This window comes from Dama dama, chromosome 14, assembly GCF_033118175.1.
Source record: "Dama dama isolate Ldn47 chromosome 14, ASM3311817v1, whole genome shotgun sequence".
NCBI classification, from domain to species: Eukaryota; Metazoa; Chordata; class Mammalia; order Artiodactyla; family Cervidae; genus Dama; species Dama dama.
The window spans coordinates 52,523,012-52,544,044 of record NC_083694.1 but is presented as its reverse complement, the minus strand read 5'-3'; the positions used below and the strand labels follow the sequence as shown (position 1 = coordinate 52,544,044).

The following is a 21,033-nucleotide window of genomic DNA, read 5'->3' as shown; positions in this document are numbered from 1 at the left end:
TTTTGGGAACATTTGAAATTGTTACTCTATTTCACGAATGTCATTCAATAAATATTTCTCAAATACACATTATGCCAGACTCTGGGAATTCAACAGTGAGCAAAAAGAAAAAAAAGAAACAAAGACAGTCCCTGACAATGATAATGAGAAAGAATTAAATGGGTAATAATATTGCAATGAAATAAGGCTAAGTTGGAAGTACAGGATGCAGTGAGGCCACAGAGCAGGTTCATCTGCCCAACACCTGACCAGTATGGAAGAGCAGGAGGGGCAAAAAGTGGTGAAGGAATTTAGGACCCTTCCTAAAAAGTTTTCACATGTAAACTAGGACTTTAAGGGTCACTAGGACTTATTCAAAGGGAAAGGGGAAGAGGCTCCAATGAAGGAAGAATTACCTGTATAAGAGTGGAGAGGCACAGGGTAGGGTAGGGAGGTAGAAGGCAGGGCATCTGAGAAACTAAAAGTTCTTAATTCATTTCTCAGGTAAATGAATGGAAACATTCTCCCTTCACTCCTCAATTCTACTTAGTCATCCATTCAATTAAAATTTACTGAGCTCTGATAAAGTTAATGCATATATCAGGACCCTCAAAATGGAGGCCACCCCATTGGCCCAGCCCTCATCACATATCTAAACCCAAGTCAGCCTGCACTTACAGGAAACACCTCATTGTCAAGGAAATCTAACATATACTAATTGCAATCCGCCAGCTCGGCTTTAGCTAACTTACCTTACCCTAGAAACTAGGACCTGCTTGCCTAATAAGGAAGTCCCTGACCTCTTGGTCAATCATGCCCTACTTCTGACTTGCCTCTTCTAATGCTCTATAAACTTGCTTTTGCCCCAAATCTTTCCAGAACAAAGCTCTACTGTTTGTAAGACATTGTACTCCCCGAATGCATGGATCGTTTTCCCTTCAAGAAAGGACATCAAATTTATTACTAAGTTGTTTTAGTTTTGTCATTTTACAGCTTCTATTATCAGCTGCCCCATTCAAAGGGCAAGGTTCCATTATCTTTTTCAAATTATAAAGCCCAAATAAAAGAAAATCAATACTCCATATAAGGGCTCTTTATCTTAGGATGACCTTACACACTATTCCTTTGAAAAACAACCAAAAAAGTAATTATTGTCAAATTGATAAACTCTCTGAGAAGGAATTAAGTCTTCAAATAACTGTTTTACTTATTTTCCCATTTTTCTTATCCCACTGCCTCTGAATTTTCATAATATGTACATCTTACAGTTCAGTAGGTCAGAAATCTGACACAGGTCTCCCTGGGATGAAATCAAGGGCTGGCAAGACTGAATTCCTGCTGGACTCTCCAAGAGGAGAAATCTGTTTTCCTGATTTTTTTTAAGGGCCATTCACATCCCTTGCTTTTGGCTCTCTTCCTCCATCTTTAAATTAAGGGTTAATCAAGTCTGCATCACTCTAAATCTCTTTTCTGCCTCCCTTTTGCATTTTCAAGGACTCTTACGATTATATTGAGCCCACTAGTATAATCCAGCATAATCTCTCTGTATTTTAAAGTTAACTGATTACAACTTTAATTTCATCTGTTACCTTAATTCTCCTTTGCCATGTAACCCAACATATTCAGAGGTTCTGGGAATTCTGAATGACTGGGGAGTCATTACTCTGCCTACCACAGCACATTCAATGAATATTTAACACAACATTGAGGAAGTTGCAGTGGTGGCCTTTATACTTCTGTGATTTTTATCTGCTAGGGTAGGTTTTAAAATGTGTACAATATCACACTGTCAAGGGGGAAAAATGCATCCTAAGGGTACTCTAAGTAATAACTAGGTGACTACAGAAATGAGAAAGAACATCTTTAAAAGCTTAGGGGAGAAAATATAAAGTAGGTCTTAAAGCACAAGTAAGATCCACGTAACAGGTAGAAATGAGAATGGGGGATATTTCAGGTGGTGGCTTTGGGTGACTAAATAGAAGGAAGATTTAGAAAAAAGAAAAAGGAAGATATATGTAACAAGTCCCAATACGATGGAGTGAAGAACACTCAATGGGATGCAATGGGAACTGAAAATTCCAAGGAGAGAATGGTCAAAAATTATTAAAATGTTGCAGAGATAAAGGAATGCAAAGACAGAGAAGTCACTGGAGTTTTAATTAGCAGATGACTGGTGAACTTCAAATGAGCACTCAGCCAAGTGCTGGTGGCAGGAGCCAGGCTGCAGCTCTTACAGAAGCTGGCTGGTGCAAGTGCAAATGATTCTTTTGATAAACCTAGTTTCAAACAGCAAAACCTTTTTAAAAGGTTGAGATGACAAGGTAAAAGGTTCAGTAGTACACAGTATGGCAAGAGGAAGAAATCAATGAAACTGGACATAAACCAAGCCATATGCTGTGCAGTGCTTAGTCACTCAGTCGAGTCCGACTCTGCAACCCCATGGACTGTAGCCTGCCAGGCCCCTCTGTCCATGGGGATTCTCCAAGAAAGAATACTGGAGTGGGTTGCCATGCCCTCCTCCGGCAGATCTTCCCAACCCAGTGACTAAAACCAGGTCTCCTGTATTGCAGGCATATTTTCTACCATCTGAGCCACCCAGGGAACCCATTTTTACCGTGTAAGTCATAGCTATTTTATGTCTATCTCCTTCTGATAACGTAGTCCTTTAATGTCTCTATTTAAAAAGAACAAAAACAAAAAAAACCCCATAAGAATACAATTAAATATTCAATTGTGTAGCACTAAGGAACTAAATTTGACTTAAAACACAAGGGCTACGGCATGTTCTAAGACCACTCTGGTCTGTTTTCTACATCCCCCACGAGACATGGAACAACACTAGCCCTGAAGGAATGACAAGAACAGTGATGATCAAGATCTGTCATGCAAGAACCAGTGATCAAAAAGCAGAACGGCAGTTGAATGTACCCTCCTCACTTATGATATTTTCTCATACTCTTTTCTAAACTTACTGATGCTGCAGATAGACACTTAAAAAGTGAATTACTGAAAGCACCAGTAATAGTGAAACAAAGAAAAATTAAGAAAAACTTGATTCCAACGGAACAAAATACATAAAGAAAAACAATAAATATTGAAAATATTACTGGTAAATTTTCATTTTTCAGTGAAATCAACTGTAATACTACCTATTAACAAACACAGACAAAATCTTAGAAAATATTAAATTATAAAATGAAGAATATTCTTCTTCTGAAAATGATCATCTATAATTAATTTGCTCATTTCAATAACCTCAAAAAAGTTTAATTTGGACAGTTCTGGTTATATATCTGAGCAAAATCTCACACAACTGAAGCCTTAACTCAATAATAATATTTCACAGATAATCTGATAAACTATTACTTTATAAAAAAAGCTCAGTATTGAACTCCAGGAACATAAAAAATGGGCACAATATGGATTATTTAATTAAATTTATGATGTCTGAATGATCTCTCTGCCTCTGTTAAATGAAGTAATATTATTTGCTTCTTATTGCCCTGCTAGGTTTTAGAAGACACTACAAATGAGTTTTATTCCTAGAAAAATTATTCATTTAAATTAATTTCTAAATATTAAACCTAATTTGTCATTGGTTCTTCTGAGGAACTTGACAACAGCAAGTCCTCTCAAAGAAACACATAGCTGCCCAGCTAAAAGACAAATTCCCATCCTCTCTTGGCTTCCCAGGTGGCTCAGTGGTAAAGACTCTACCTGACAATGCAGGAGACGTGAATTTGATCCGTGGGTCAGGAAGACTCCCTGGAGAAGACAATGGCAACTCAATCTAGTATTCTTGCCCACGAAATCCCAGGGACAGAGGAGCCTAGTGGGCTACAGACCACAGGGGTCCCCAAACAGTCAGACACGACTTAATGACTAAACGACAAAAGTGAAACTAATCCTAACTGATATAATGGGCATATCCTAACAATTCCACACTTAGCATATACTCAAAAGTGTAGACCAATGCTATCTAAGAGAGTGACAGAAATGTTCTGTATCTTTGCTGTTCAATCAAGTAGTTGCTAGCAATGTGTGATTATTGAGCAACTGAAATGTTTTTCAACATTTAAAACTGAATTTTACATTTTACTTAATTTCAATTAATTTAAATTTAAATAGCCACATGTGGCTAATGGCTATTGTATTGGACAGCACAGCTCTAGGTATTAAAAAAACATCAAAACTGTAACTGAGTTAATTTTAAATGATATAAAACTTCTCCCTAATTTATTTTTTTCTCCCTAATTTATATATAACAATATAGCAAAACTGCAAACATCATTTTAATAAGAAACATGTCTATAACTATACTTAGCTAGAATAATGTATATTGTCACTCTGCTTATTTAACTTATATGCAGTGTACATCATGCAAAATGCCAGGCTGGACGAGTCACAAGCGGGAATCAAGATTGCCAGGAGAAACATCAATAACCTCAGATATGCAGATGATACCATCCTAACAGCAGAAAGTGAAGAAGCACTTTTGATGAGGGTGAAAGAGGAGAGTGAAAAAGCTGGCTTAAAACTCAACATTAGAAAACCAAGATCATGGCATCTGGTTCCATCACTTCATGGCAAATAGATGGGGAAACAATGGAAACAGTGACAGACTTAATTTTCTTGGGCTCCAAAATCACTGCGGATGGTGACTGCAGCCCTGAAATTATAAGACGCTTGTTTCTTGGAAGGAAAGCTATGACAAACCTAGACAGGGTATTAAAAAGCAAAGACATCATTTTGCCAACAAGGATCCATATAGTTACGGTTTTTACAGTGATCATATATGGATGTGAGAGTTGGACCATCAAGAAGGCTGAGCACCAAAGAACTGATGCTTTTGAACTTTGGTGCTAGAGAAGACCCTTTAGAGTTCTGTGGACAGCAAGGAGATCAAACCAGTCAATCCTAAAGGAGATCAGTCCTGGATGTTCATTGGAAGGAATGATGCTAAAGCTGAAGCTCCAGTACTTTGGTCAACTGATGCGAAGAGCCAACTCACTGGAAAAGACCCTGATCCTGAGAAAGATTGAGGGCAAAAAGAGAAGAGGGTGGTAGAGGATAATATAGCATCACCGACTCAAGGGACATGAGTTTGAGCAAACTCCAGGAGTTAGTGAAGGACAGGGAAGACTGGCATGTTGTAGTCCATGAGGTCACAGAGAGTTGGACACGACTTAACAACTAAACAACAGAGAAATGTTATTATGATTAACTTGAGCTATGCCTATAGAAACTTGGAATATGTTAGTTGTGAGGATGAAGACAATTTGACAATGGGTCTAAAACATACACCTTCTACTTTCGTACAAAAAAATACCCTGAATTTCATCTTAATTTGAAATCAACTACTCTTAAAAATGTGATAGGATTTAAATAGTTTTCAAACTTCTCCATTCATATGCCTCTTAACTCAGAGTGGCTGGAATATACAAAGGACTATCTAGAAAAGTATAATGCCTTTCTATGCATTAACAACTGACCTAATATTATGTTGGAGAATATTAAAGCAAAATTTGTACTTAAATTTCAATAAAATTACTTCTTAGCATGCAATGAAATTTTTTTTGCTCTGCTTTAATAACCAGTAGATATTTTTCCTCCCCAATTTTAACGACCTTCGTGTCAAGAGGTACGAATATTATGGATAGTAAAGCACAGTTCTTAGGTTATTAATAAACCAGAAAATTAACAACAGAAAGGTATCTCAGAAAGGTCATGCAGTTTATATGCTCACATTTGTCTACCTTCTTCTCTCCTTTCCCTTCAGGCAGAATTAATCTCTGTGATCATAAAGTACTCTGTGTGACAGATCTCCTCACACAGCACTTACTGTACTAGGTCAGGATGGTTTTCAAAACTGCCTCTGCTCTACACCTTGAAATTCTCAAGGGCAGAAGAGACCTCAGAGGGGACTGTGACAGTGGAACAAAACCATCCAGAAGTGGCACAAAGGAGTTTGCTCTCTAGGGCAGAGGAGCAGAAGAGGAGAAACGTAATCATGGCTCACTTATCCCACGTTTCTGCCCAGGGCTGGTCTTGGTTACAACCTGCTTTATTTCAGTTCATCCTGTAGTTCATTGTTGGGTACACCTCTGTTTGCTTAAGATTTCTGAATTGCAAAATCACATGCAAATTAAGGAATAAATGAGATAACAAATTTAACCATATAATGGATTAATCCTAAATAAACCTTCTAAGTCACTTTGGTTAACATTACACAGTTTGCTGATCAGAGTATTCTAAATGGCACTCACTGTTTCTGCAACCTCTGTGTAACTCCCTTTTGTTTTAAATAATCTATATAGAATCAATTAAGTATTATATAAATACCACCCACTTCCTTAAAACAGAGACATGAGCAGATGAAGAACTGATTTTAAAGTTATGAAACGATGTCATTTTTAAAAATTCACTTTGAGTGACATACTTTTAAATTTTAACTGCTGCCTTAAACTAAAATTACAAATAACTCGTTAGTTATCTGAATTCCTATTTTTTAACATGAAAACTATATTTTATATACAGAACAGGCTAGACTTGTGACACTAGTTATATATGATAGCAGTATTAGAGATATAAATGTACTCCAGAGAAAGTAAATATCCTGGTCAGAATATCCAGGAGCAGAACCAATACTGGCAACCATTGAGCATTATTTAATATATGTACCCACCTATTAGCTCTAACCAACTATCCAATTTAAGACCCCTTCAGGGCTAAGTAGGGAGTAAAGAAAGCTATGGTCTTCACCACTGATGTGCTATAATAAATTAAGAATCTTCTGCCTGAGGTAATCAGCTAGACAGAGAAACATACAAAAGTATACCACTGCTTCTTCATTAACCAAATTCTACATTGGCATTTTAAGCCCATTTTTCAGGTGGGCTTTTCATTCCATCTCTGTCTTTAAAAGCTGTCATTCTGGAAAGGTTTGAGAATTTCCATAGCAACTTCAAATTTTAAAGTACTATTTCTCAAAGTGTAGTCTTAAACCACCTGCACAAAAATCTGAGAAGATCTGAAAACTGCAGATTTCTGGGCTCCAAAGCCCCACCAAAATGAACTCAGAGAAGCAGAGCCCAACTTTTCACAAACATCCTCCCACAAGATTCTGGTGCATGCTCAAGTTTGAGAACCTCTGCCTAAGAACAATCTATTCCTGGGACACTTCGTACATGCATTAAGAAGCACTGGACATACAGATATAACCTACACTTTCAAGGTGTGATCTCTAGATCAGGAGTAGCAACACTAGGGAACTTGCTAGAAATGCAGGACCTCAGCCCTGTTCCAGCCCTGCTGAATCAAAATTTGCTCCAGGTGAGCTCCCCAGGTGATTCATATTTACATCAAAGCCCGAAGTGTACTTTAATAATAGACAGTACAGCTGTCTAGAGCAGTATTATTCTTGAAGGTAGGTGTCCTGGGGCACTTTCCATCAGTAAACGGCAAAGTATATTAGGGATACTATGGTAAACACCCAAAATACACTTTATAGTTGAAAAGGCAATCAAAGCCAAGGCCTTGCTGAAACCACTGAGGGATGATTCTGAGTATCTTTCATTGAATTTTTAAATGTTTGTGATAATATCCTCTCCATTCCTTTCTACCAAGCATTTTATTAATCATGGAAGACGGAAGTCATTCAAAATACAACTGAGAACAGACAAAAGCTGGAAAAGAGAGAGTGCATAAGCAGCAATGGTTTGTGGGTTTGTGAGTTGTCCTGGTCCCCAACTTCAGACCCATGTAACATATAAAGAATAAGCAAGACCTTATTCATTTAATTCAGCACATTCTAAAAGGTGTTTTCCCATGTATGGATGCATTTCTGGTTGGGGTATAGTTTCTTACTGAATAAAAAGATTTGATGAAAAGAATCAAAAACAAAATGTTAAGAGACAGCTCTCTTAGAACCTTTTTTAAAACATGGTAGGGCACAAATTAGAGAGAGGACTGAAGTCCAGAAAGATACACATGAAAACTAGATAAGAAAAATAAGAACTAATGTGCATATTCCAGATATATTTTGTGCTACTTGACAAAATATCATGCTTCCTGTTATAACACTACACAGAAATGACAACTTACTTTCTTAATCAGAGAAGCATATTAAGTTAGTTATAAAGTTTATTGCTAGGTAAGGACAATATTACCACTCAACTATGGTAATACTATCTACATATTCAGCTTGTTATAAAATGTACTATGCATGTTTGATAAAAATACTTCAAAAAATATCTTTGGAGAAATGAGCTCCAAGCACTCATTTAAGTACTAAATAATGGCAAAATTATATTTATTATAATTTGACATTTGCTTTGTACTTGACCCTACATAAAACTTACTCTTTAAAGAAAAATTATTTATTTATTTGGCTGGTCAGGGTCTTAGTTGTAGCATGCAGGCTCTTTGCGGCAGCATGTGGAATCTAGTTCCCTGGCCAGGGACTGAACACGGGCCCCCTGTGTTGAGAACAAGGTGTCTTAGCCACTGGACCACCAGGGAAGTCTCCAAACTTATTCTTACTGTGCTTAAGCACTGAATGATTTCATAGCACTTGCTAAAAATCTTAGTAATGTGGGTACAATAAGAGTTAAGTTTTATGTAGAGTCAAGTACAAAGTAAATGTCAAATGATAATAAAACATAATTTTGCTATTTTCATGCATTAAGTCAGGGTCCCTATTGTATGTTGTTGCTGTCTTATCGCTAAGTCTTATCTAACTCTCTTGCAACCCGAGGGACTATAGCCCAGAGGCTCCTTCTGCCCATGGGATTTCCCAGGCAACAATACCGGAGTGGGTTGCCATTTCCTTCTCTAAGGGATCTTCCTGACCCAGAGATTGAACCCACAGACCTGCATCTCCTGCATTACAGGCAGATTCTTTTACCACTGAGCCATCAGGGAAGCCTTAGAGAAAGAAATGTATCCAAATGTCTAGTACCTTTGCTCCATCTTTAATAACTTAGAACTGAAATTGAAAACAATGTTACATGTTACAGGAAGCAAATACCAGAAAATCAAGTAAAACTGCTGTCACATATTGGTTGATCCAGAATCAACACTAAATTCCAAACTCACATTGCACCCTTCTCTACTTGCTATACTAACAATGCTTAGTTCATTGCTCACAAGTCCTAAATGTTAAACAATGATAATTACTATATGTAAACAGCACAGCAATGCCTACAGCCAATGAAATCACTCCACAAGATGCTTAGTTGCTCAGTGGAGGTTATTTGTTTATGAACAGCATAATTTTAGCTTGTGATGCTATTTGTTCATACATTTCAAAAGTCTGGCTGCCATTCATACATACAGATTAGCTGCAAAGATTTGTGAAAGAAGCCTACCTAGCAATAACTTCTGCATTTGATATTTAATAATAATACTTAAATTACAATAATCTAGCAGAGACCACATGCACAGCTTTGATATCTCAGCACACCCAGTTCTGCTCCTACATCTCTGGTACTCAAACAGTACCGCCTTCAGGTCCAGGAAAGAGACACTACCACAGACCCTGTGTTGCAGAGGATCCTAGTATCGCCAACAGCCCAAACCAAATCTACTGTCGAACACTGGGATGCCTTCTGCCCCTAGGATCTGGGGCTCACAGCTGACACAGTGCGACCCTGACCCTGAACATCTACTCTCAGAAGTAACACTCCTTAAGCCCCAAAGAAACGCATCTCTCCATCTCTTATCCTTCCTCCTGAAAATAAAAGGAGACTATGTCAGAACGCCCTGAAGGTGTGCGGGCTATTCTGCTGCCAAAGACAGAGACAGATTTTGCTCTGGAGCTTTGGGAAGATTTGAGCGATGAAAGCACTTAGGTAAGAGAAAAGACAAATTAATTAACTTGTCAAATCCTTCCCCTCAGACATCATGAATGCAATAAATCCCTGCTTAACCATGTATCATTTCCCAAGAGTGCCAAGGGCCATTTTCTTGCTTCATGTTTTAATTTATGGTTCTGGAGGTACTTGCAAATGAACATGGTGTTTGCAAAAGTTGCACACAGAAGCTGAAGAGTATTTTACAATATTAAGAAATTCATAAATCTCTTGTGTTTGCCTTTTACATCCATAGAAGAAAAATAACCTGAAAATAGTTTTTAAACTGTTTATATTTCCTTTAGTTTATATTTTTATTAACATGTATTCAAATTTTGGTGAAATAGCTGAAATATTCAGTCAGTAAATTGCTCCAAATTTTAATTTTATTAATAAAATGAATATAACTAAAATAAAAATAGTATAGGCATAATTACTAATCTTTAGAGTACTCAACAGTTTTAAATTTAAATTCAGAATACTGAAGATTAGAAAATTGTTTTAAGTGAGATCTTTTCTTACACAGAAGACTGGGAGCTTTGTTGAAAAGTTTTCTTATCAAGGATGCATAAAAAATTAGAATTAATTCTGACCTTTCCAAGGTTCTTCTTTGTTGGACCCCAAGCCAGAATTCTTATCTCCTGACATGGTGTCAGTGGTAAAGAACCTGCCTAACAATGCAAGACACATAAGGGACCTGGGTTTCATCCCTAAGTCGGGAAGAGCCCCTGAAGGAGGGCATGACAACCCACTCCAGTATTCTTGCCTGGAGAATCCCACGGATAGAGGGGCCTGGTGGTTACAGTCCATAGGGTTGCAAAGAGTCTAAAACAACTGAGGGGACTTAGCACGCATGCACGACTCCCAACCTAGTGCTCTTTCAGTTTCAATTTAGGAAGATTTATAAAGTTCATCTTACATGGGATATTTAGGTTTACACTTGTAATTTCTTGACCTGAAAGTAATACATTTAGAGCAAGAGACTAGATCTGCCTTAATGTGCTAGAAGTCCTTGATTAATATCCTTTCAAATTTAAAATCTCCAAAAATAGACAGGATCATCATGTTTACCTTAATTGTCTGCCCTTAACTTTTTGATACTCAGCACTGCAAACTTTGTTTTTATTTCCATTATTCTAGAAGATAGGTCAAAGAGGACCTTGCTGTGAATTATGTCAAAGAGTGTACTGCCTGTTTTCCTCTAAAAGCTTTATAGTTTCTGGGCATTTAAGTATTAAATCCATTTTGAGTTTATTCTTTACATGGTGTTAGGAAATTTTCTAGCTTCCTTCTTTCACAAGGAGCTGACCAGTTTTCCCAGCACCATTTATTGAGGAATCTGTCTTTTCTCCATTGTAGTTTTTTGTCATACTGAATGAAGTCAGACAAAGAAGAAGAAATAGCATATGGCATCCCTAATAGGCCAAATCTAAAAAGAAATGATACAAACCAACTTATTTATGTAACAGAAACAGACTTAGAGCATGAACTTATGATTAAAGGGGGAAAGCATGGACAGAAAGAATAGTTAGGAAGTCTGGGATGGACAGGTACACACTGCTGTATTTAAAATGGATAACCCACAAGGACCTACTGCATAGCACAAGGAACTCTTCTCAATGTTACGTGGCAGCCTAAATGTAAGGGGAGTTTGGGGGAGAATAGATACATGTATATATATGTCTGAGTACCTTTGCTGTCCATCTGAAACTATCACAACATTGTTAATTGGCTATACTTCAATATAAAGTTGAAAAAAATTGAACAAAAAATACAGTAACAATGTCCAACAAGACACACAATGACTGAAAAAGATAATCCAACCAACCATTCAACATATATAAATAGAAAAAAATGCACAATGGGAATGCCAAATAATCTAGCACATTGCTATCTCAAGTGTGGTCTCCATATCAGAGCACCAGCATTACCTAAGAGTTTATCAGAAACGAAGATCTCAGGTACCACCTCAGACTTGTTAATACTTAATATGAACCTGCAATTTTACAAGATCCCCAGGTGATTTGTACCCACATTAAAGTTTGAACACTACTGAACTAGTAGGCTCATTGTACCTGCTTGAATATGACAACAGCTATCATTTAAATATTCATTAACTATGGCAAACATGGTACTCCTGGACACTTCATGTGATACTTCATTTACTATTAGAATATGACAGGTATTATTTTCCCTGTTTTATAGACGACAGAATTAGGGGTCACGGAGGTTAAGTAACACGTGCTCATTGCTTCAGTCATGTCCGACTCTGTGTGACCCCATGGACTGTAGCCTGTCAGGCTCCGCTGTCTGTGGGATTCTCCAGGCAAGGATGCTGGAGCGGACCGCCATGCCCTCCTCCAGCAGACCTTCCTGACCCAGGAGTGGAACCCGTCCTCCGTCTACCTGCATTGGCAGGTTCTTTACCACTAGCGCCACCTGACGGCCACGGTCAAAAGTGAATGGTGCTAGACCTCGGAGAGCAGCCAGGCCACTACAGTGATACACTGCCTCTCTAACCACTGGCCTCATGAAAGAAGAATCACTCTTAACTGTTACTTGTCAACGTCTGAAATATTTTAAGAGGAACTAAGAAGGGAAAGGGATTCCCAGGGTGGCTCAAGGGTAAAAGCACCCCCCATGGATACAGGAGACGCAGGTTCCATCCCCGGGCTGGGAAGATCCCCTGGAGAAGGGAATGGGAACCCAATCCAGTATTCCTGCCACGGACAGAGAGGTATGGTGGGCTACCGTCCACGGGGTCACAGAAGAGCAAGAAACAACTGAACAATAAGCAACTAAAGTAAACAATAAGAACAACTAGACAATAAGAACATGGGAATACAGCAAAGTACTGTGACATTGACATCTTTTTATCAGAGTCTCCTGGGTTTATCAAAACGCTTCTCTTTTACTGTGTTATGGTGAGGGGTCAGGTTTGAAAAGAGTGATAATCCAGTTGAAGAATAGGGGTAGCTCACATAAACTAACAGAACACCCGTAAGAAATTAAAATATCAACACATGCAAAATGACACTTTACAAACTGAGTACATAATTTCCAATAAAGTACTGAATAAATTTATTCATTTTAATGTAACATTTATTAATTACTTAATATATGACAGGATTACATTAGGATGTAATGAGGATCTAAAATTAATTTTAAAAAAAATAGATTCTCTGAGCTTAGGGACTGTGAGGCTGACAGTATGAACATTTAAGTATAAAAGAAAAAATGACAACCATTACAAGATACATGTATACAAAATGCCAGAGGAACAGCTAATTCCACTCCACCATGCCTTACAAACAGGAAAATGGGGTTAGTTAAAGACTGTCTAAGGAAAGTTTGGTAAGGCCCTAAAAGAACTGATTGATATGGATTAGTTTCACGTGCATTCATTGTCTTGTCTGTAAAACAAGGGAGTCAGAGATGAGAAATCCCCAATAACCTGTAACATTCTATGCAGGAGCCTCAGGGGAATGGCTGATGGTAGGCCTCCTCAACCTGCTTCACTTAGAGCAGCTCAGCCATCATTAAGTTCTGTGTACGCATCTAAAGGAGGTTTTACTGGCTTTAAAGAAAGTGTTGTTTTGTTTTTTTTAATTTTCATTGGAGTATAGTTGCTCTACAACATTGTGTTAGTTTCAGGTGTACGGCAAAGTGAATCAGTTGTAAATACACCCACTCGGGTTTTTTTAGATTATTTTCCCATAAAGGCCATTAGAGCGTACTGAGCAGAATTCCCTGTGCTATACAGCAGGTTCTTATTAGTTACCTATTTTATATATAGTAGTGTGTATCTGTCAGTCCCAATCTCCCAACTCATCCCTCCCCTACCTTATTCCCTGACAACCTTTAGTCTGAATTCTACATCCAGTCTCCTGGCAGACTAGATATGCTTTGAGGTAAGCATAATATGGCATATATAATTCTACAATGCCAAGAGAAAGTTTAAAAATTTAAAACACTTTAGCACTGTGGAATTATATATGCCAAATTATGCTTACCTGAAAGCAAGTCTAGTCTGCCAGGAGACTATCTCAATTACTTGCTAAGGAGCCAAAGTAAGATATCAACCTAAGGGGAAAAAAGGGGCGCAGGTACTGTAAGAAGGGAATACATCATCAGGGCGTGGAGACTCTTGAGCCTGTGCGAAGTTCACCTCCGAGTTCTAACTGGGATTTGTCCCCCAGTTCCAGATGGCAGATGCCATACCAAGAAAAAGAAAACAAGATGTTGCTCAAAATGTATGTTCGAGACAATGAGAGTACAAGGTGGGAAGGCTTTGGTGGTGAGGGCAGGGCAGCGGGGAGAGAGCTGGCTTTACGAAAGTAACAGAGAACGCAGCCTGCTTCTGCAGAACCCCAGAGAAAGCAACACCACTTAGCATATGAGGAATCCTGCAAACCAGTATGCTTCACAGAGGTCCTATGTTGTCAAGGGACAGAACTCACAGCACAAACAGCAAATAGCGGTGGCCTACCAGAGGCAGAAGTGGACACCATCAAATAAGGCGGCTAGTACCAACTGGGTTCTGGAATACACAAGCAATGGGAAGAACGCTGATACGGTACAATCAGAAAAACCATGAGAATATGCCTATACCATAGTTCTGCCCCTGTTATGGTTAGGAAACAAGTTTATGACTGGAAGGTTATAGATGAAATAGCATGCTGAAGAAAACAACAAGAAAGAGACATGACTGACCAACTTTGTTTACCGTACTGATTTTTTGGAGGGAGTAAATTAGTTTGTCATTGCTTTTGCAGAGATTTCAGTTCTTTGACTTAATAGTATTCTGGCAGGGGTGGGGAGAGAAGGTAACATACTCTATATGAACGTGGGTTAGTATTCCTACCTCATAAGGAATTCTTCTGCCAACTGATAATGAAGAAAACACTCTAACAGAAATGTAGATAAAGAACACAGACATTTAATTTATTATAAAGTGGCCATACCTCTTTGTACCTGTCTAGGTATTTATTACTAAAGGTACTGTAAAGATACTCTTACTATATAAGCAGATACAACCTAAAATATTGCTGCATGCTTTGACTTTAAATGTATGGCAGTATTTCACTGTATTCAAAATTGTTTTTTCCTCCTAATACTTTTCAAAAGTATCTTTATAATAGACCAACTGAGGACAATGATGGGTTAAAATCGGTTCCTATTATGTATAAACTTTGTTAATGAAAACAGAATGACATAAATGCAATTTTTTCTGGTTCCTATTATGTATGAATTTTGTTAATGAAAACAGAAAGACATAAATGTAATTTTCTCTTTCTAGTTTAAAATATTACAGTACAAAAATCAGTTAACACAGCAAACCTGAGACTGCTGTCCTTAGAAGGGCCAGTTTGCAAGGCTGGCCATTTGCTGGCATCTGGGAACTTGAATAGGGGGAGGGGTCCCACCACTCTCTAACTGATAAGTATACCTAAACTATTTCTACAGACACACATTTTATACTGAACATCTACCTTCCTTCTAGGAGTCTGGAATTTCTACACACCAGATAAAGTGTGTCTATGTGACTCGATAAAAAACCCTGAACTTCTAGGCTCAGTTGAGCCTGTCTTGGAGAACTCAACTGAGAGGACTCTTGGAAGCTTGTGCCTGGCTTCCTTCAGACTTTGTGCCTTTTCCTCTTGCTAATATGCTTGTATCCCTTTTACTGTAATAAATCATAGCCATGAATGTGACTATATGCAGAATCCTGTGAGTCCTTATAGCAAATCTTCAGACTGGCAGTGGTCTTAGGAACTCTCACCATGATAACACTTCTGCCCACTGTAGGAAAAGTGGACAAATGATCCATTTCAAGACTCATCAGCAATCTCTAACCTAATCCTTTGTCCCTTATATGTGGCCAGCCACCAGGTCCTGCAGACTCTCTTTTTTTATAATATTACTTTCTTTCCATTTCCACCAGCCCAATATCCTTGCTTTCTTTCCAGTTACCACTCTCCTGATCACCTCAAGCTCTGATTATGACAACAGTCTCTCTCATTCTGCTCTGACTGCCCAACAAAATACTACAGATGAAGCGGCTGAAACAACAGAAATTTATTTCTCACAGTTCTGGAGGCCAGGAAGTTCAAGATCAAGGTGCTGACCAGTTCATTTCCTGATGAGAGCGCTCTTCCTGGTCTGCAGACAGTTACCTTCTTGGAGGGCCCTCACACAGCAGACAGGAGAGCACTCTGCGATCTCTTCCTCTTCTTACAAGAGGACCAGCTGTATCATGTTAGGGTCCCACCCTTATACCCTCACTTAACCTTTAGCACTGTCTCACAGGCTTATTTCTAAATACAGTCACACCAGGTGTTAACAGTTTTAACACATGGATTTGGGGTGTGTGTGTGTTAAACTCTTAGAACTTAACAGTCTCCTATTTGGTCTCTCTGACTTCTGTAATAAATTCTGCATTCTGCAGCCAGACTAAGCTTCCTAGGAGGACTGCAGTCACCAAGGAGGGATCTCCAACACCTCTAGTATACAAAACAAGTACTTTAACCTGGTGACCACAGAGTCAGCATCTGACATCTGAATGGGATTTACTTTGGAAGTTAATAAATTAGAGTGGTTTGAAAGAGTATTTAGTTCTGACTTGGATATGTTCAAGCTCTTTTAAAAATATTAATTGCCTAATATTAATTGTGTTAAATTCTAGTAAGTATCTACTTTTCTAAGGTATTGTCCAAAATTGCAAAATTTCTAATATATGAAGAAATTATCATCTTCATAAACAAATTACTCCCTAATAAGTATACTTGAGTGTTTGAAAGCAAGCTGAATATTTTACTTTCCTTCCCCATTAAAGTAGGTAAACATTGTCTTAATATCAATTTTATATCTCCAAGTCATTCAATTTTGTATCTTCACACTGTTGTCTTACTATTAACTTTTTAAACTGAACTGGAAAGGAATGCTAATTCTTCAAAATAACTACTATACCATCAGTGCAATAATCACATTCAATCAGAAAGGAGCTTCAGCAGAAAAACAGCTAAGTGCTAAGTATAACTGAATTTAAAGACAAAAAACTACATAAAAAAGGGATAAATTTTTAAAATTCTAGTGAATCCTTCTCAAAGAAATTCATGCAAAGTGGCTAAAATGTGCTTCTATTGAAACAATCAGTATCAATACATCAAGATTTTTTTCTAAATTTCTGCTATGCATAAACCACCATGCTAATCAGTTACTTCAGTGGAATTACAAAAGCTTGATACATAGTGTCAGCCCTCTTAATTCCTGACTAGGAAAATAAAATAAAAAGGCAAAACCCAACTTTAAGTTAACCTGGCTAGCACACAATGTCAATGAAGTCATTGGTTTAATCTATGACAACTGCTATGCTTTGTTCCCTAAACACTACATTCTAGAATTCCCTTAAACGCAAGGAGGGTCAGGCATTATAACATGGACATAAAACTAAAAGTCTGTCATTATTTCTGGAAAATTAATCAACATCTTTGCATAGAAAAGGTAGTAGCATTACCATTTACTTTCGTGATATAGCTAAGTTTACATAGACTGTGCATAGGTCAATTTACACTTTTTAACTGAGTCTTGAGGGGATTAAAAAAAGAAAAAAAAAAGAGTACCAAACTTAATCTGTGAAATTCAGAATCAATTCCTAGTTGATGACAAAGAGGTGAAAAAAAGGTATATCAATCTACTCTGTGAGAGAGGGTAATGCAGAGCCAGGACATTTCAGTAGGTACCTCCAAATGCAGTAGTCATTTTGTGCAACCAGTAAGAGCATGAAGGTGGGCCATGGCTATAGAGAGACCTTGATCATGTAACTATAGTCAAGAAACGATCAAAGATACAAGGCATGTTTGGGCAAAAGTTCTCAATACCACTAAGAACTCTGCTCTTGTAGCCGTGAAATAACCAGAGCTTGTTTTTTCTTCTCAAGGCAGCTTAGTTCTATAGTACCTGGCGCTCCTGGGCTTCAGGAGGGTAAGTAAGGTCTGTTTGGCAGTGACAATCCCCAGTGAAGACAGCTGAGCCACTTCCCAGAATGCTGTCAGAAATTGGAACTGAGTGAAATTTTGTTTCCTTTCAGTATTGGTCTAGTGAACAATTTTAATGTACCTGTTCTGTTCCAGTCCAAAGGGTTTAGAAAACAGTGTATGTTTGGATCCAACTCACACTGAAATAATCACTGTCTTAAAACTGATTAGTTTGGGACTTCACTGGGACAGAGCACTTACGACGAGGAGTTCTTTCTGCAGGGCCTCTAAGATCTAGCCTCTCCCCAGGGCAGACAATTTAAGCAAAATTTAATACAGTATTTAAAAATTTAATACTCTCAATCTTTTGCGTGCAGAGAGAAATACTTAGTTAAAAATTTAGGTTCCAAAACAGCACAGGAAAAGATGCTCAACATTGTTAATTATTACAGAAAGGCAAATCAAAACGACAATGAGGTTATCAGCTCACGGAAATCATCATCAAATATAAACAATGCTAGAGAGGTGCAGAGAAAAGGGAACCTTTCTACACCTATGGTGGGAAGGTAAACTGGCACAATCACTATGGAGAATACTATGGAGGTTCCTTAAAAAACAAAAAATAGAGCTACTATATGATCCAGGAATCCTACTCCTGGGCATATACTAGAAATATATATATATATACGATGGAATGTTACGCAGCCATAAGAAAGAATGAAATATTGCCATCTGCAACAACATAAATGAACCTAGAGATTATCACATTAAGTGAAGTGAGTCAGGCAGATAAAGATAAATATCTTAAAAAACTAAAAAGAGAGCTACCATATGACCTAGCAATTGTACTCCTGGGCATATACTGAAGAAAACCAAATTTGAAAAGATACACTCACCCCAACATTCACTGCAGCACTATTTACAATAGCTAAGACATGGAAGCAACCTAAATGTCCATTAACAAAGGAATGGATGAGGACAACACAGTACTTACACACAATGGAATATTACTCAGCCATAAAAAGAATGAAATACTGCCACTGCAGCAGTATGAGTGGACCTGGAGATTGTCATACTGCATGAAGTCAGACAGAGAAAGGCAAATATCATACGATACTGCCTATACATGGAATCTAAAACAAATGGCACAAATGAACTTATTTACAAAACAGAAATAGAGTCACACACACACATACACATATATACAGAAAACAAACATGGTTACCAGAAGTGAGGGGCTGGGGGAGGAGGAAGGAAGGGTAAACTGGGAGAACAGGATTGACAGACACACACTGCTATATGAAAAACAGATTAAAAGGATCTACTGTACAGCACAAGGAACTCTACTCAATATTCTCTAATAACTTATATAGGAAAAGAATCTGAAAAAGAAGGAATATATATATATGTATAAATGAATCACTATGCTGTACACCTCAAACTAACACATTTTAAATCAACTAAATTCAATTAAAAAAAATCAGATTCCAGAGACCCACATACCAAATATTCTGATGTAGTGGATCTAAGGTGGTTTCAGGTTATGCTCAGTTCTAGTAAGCATTATCAGAAAATCTGATGGAAACTGTTTACAGCCTACACTTCTACGACATGCTAGATTAGTGCTTAATTCACATAAGAAAAGACCTTATTCATTAGAAAGTAGCAAAGGCATCTTTGCTAGAAAGATGTAGGCAACACAACTTTCTGATATGTGGCAACCAAAATAATACCCCTTATCACCAATGTATGCATGTAAAATTATACACACACACACATATTGAGCCTACTATAGAGGACAATAAATCAAAGCAGCACTTATCTGACAATCAGCAATTTATGAAAGGCCCTTACACAGTTACAACTGTCATTTTCTAATATCAGTTAAAAAGACATGAGTGAAAACACACACAAGCATGTGTTTGGTACAGTTACCTAAAATATCTATGCTCTGTTCTTAGCTTTTGTATAAAGCACTTTGCTAGTAGCATCTAGAAATTCTGGGGAAACAATCATACATTCTTAGAAATGTTCAAGCAAAGCTCCAAAATAATTATCAGTATAATCTACTCAAAAGCAAAAATACTCTCATTTCTCTATAGTGCTCACCTAAAATCCAAGACAGATTGCCTAAAAATACTTGTTGAACACCTATCACATGTAGGGTGCTACTTTGGGTGACAGGAATATAGTGATGAATGTGGCAAAGTCCCTGTCCCCCTGGGATGGAAGGTTCTACAAAGAGGAAACTGTAATGATTTTATACATATGTCAATGTCAAATCCTTCTCCTCTGGGCTTTTCAATTTTTTTTTAGATGCTTTAATATCCAATGTCCAATGCTAGCCTAAAAAACTAACCACTATTTGAAATTCACTGTGCAATATTTATACCAAATACATGTCAATTCCATCATATGGATCCTGTTTAATTTTACCTCATCAATAATACCTGTTTAAACTCAAATTAGTTAGTAAATATATACTCTGCTATAACACTAGAAGATTATAAAACCAATGTAGAATGTGAATCCATCACTGAAGAACAATCAGGATGAATTCTCATAAAAAACTAAAGCACATTTTAAATGTATACTATTTTGTCAATTATATCTCAATAAAATTACGTATCAATAAAGCTAGAGGTAACAGGCAAATGATTGTTAAGGGGGACAGCACAACTTGTTCTAACTCTGTGTTATTGCAAATATAATTTTTTGTGCATTGAATTGGCTTTTTACAAAAGCTAGAGGTGAAAAGAAAGTAAAATTGGGATATCAGAGCATAAGGATAATGACTACTTGCATTTTAATATTTTAAAGTAATTTTTTATTTTTAATTAAAATCAAATTACAAATTTGATTTTTTAATTAAAAAATTACAAAAATGTAATTTTTATAAATTTGGCTGACAGAAAGATGAAATAAACTACTACTAAAAACTACTACTAAAAGCTCTGATGTACCACACACACACACAAAAAGCAGAATTATTTAATATAAAATCAGGCTACTTTTTTTTGGTGTATAAACCCTCTTACAGAATGTCATCGTTAAGTCATTAGATAAGCTGGAATACCATGGTTTCTCTCACACATAAAATAAGAATATTAAAATTTCTATTCATTTATCCTTATTCATATGTATCTTTATATAACCTTTAAATTTAGAAACACAGAGTGAGTGAGTGAAAGTGAAAAGTCGCTCCATTGTGCCCAACCCTTTGAGAC

The 21,033-nt window shown here is 37.3% G+C and overlaps 1 protein-coding gene across 6 annotated transcripts in view; it reads right to left on the bottom strand.

The window, feature by feature from the left end:
* The window catches only part of RABGAP1L (RAB GTPase activating protein 1 like), a 677,120-nt gene that overhangs the window by 396,997 nt on the left and 259,090 nt on the right, over positions 1 to 21,033 (bottom strand). The window contains exon 14 of one of the 6 annotated variants that reach the window (XM_061160755.1): positions 14,326 to 14,370. The exons of the other annotated variants lie outside the window; for them this stretch is intronic. Within the exon in view, the coding sequence (XP_061016738.1) occupies positions 14,341 to 14,370 (30 nt within the window). The 3' untranslated portion in view covers positions 14,326 to 14,340. Of the gene's footprint in view, positions 1 to 14,325; positions 14,371 to 21,033 lie in introns of those variants that run through there. 6 annotated transcript variants of the gene reach the window in all.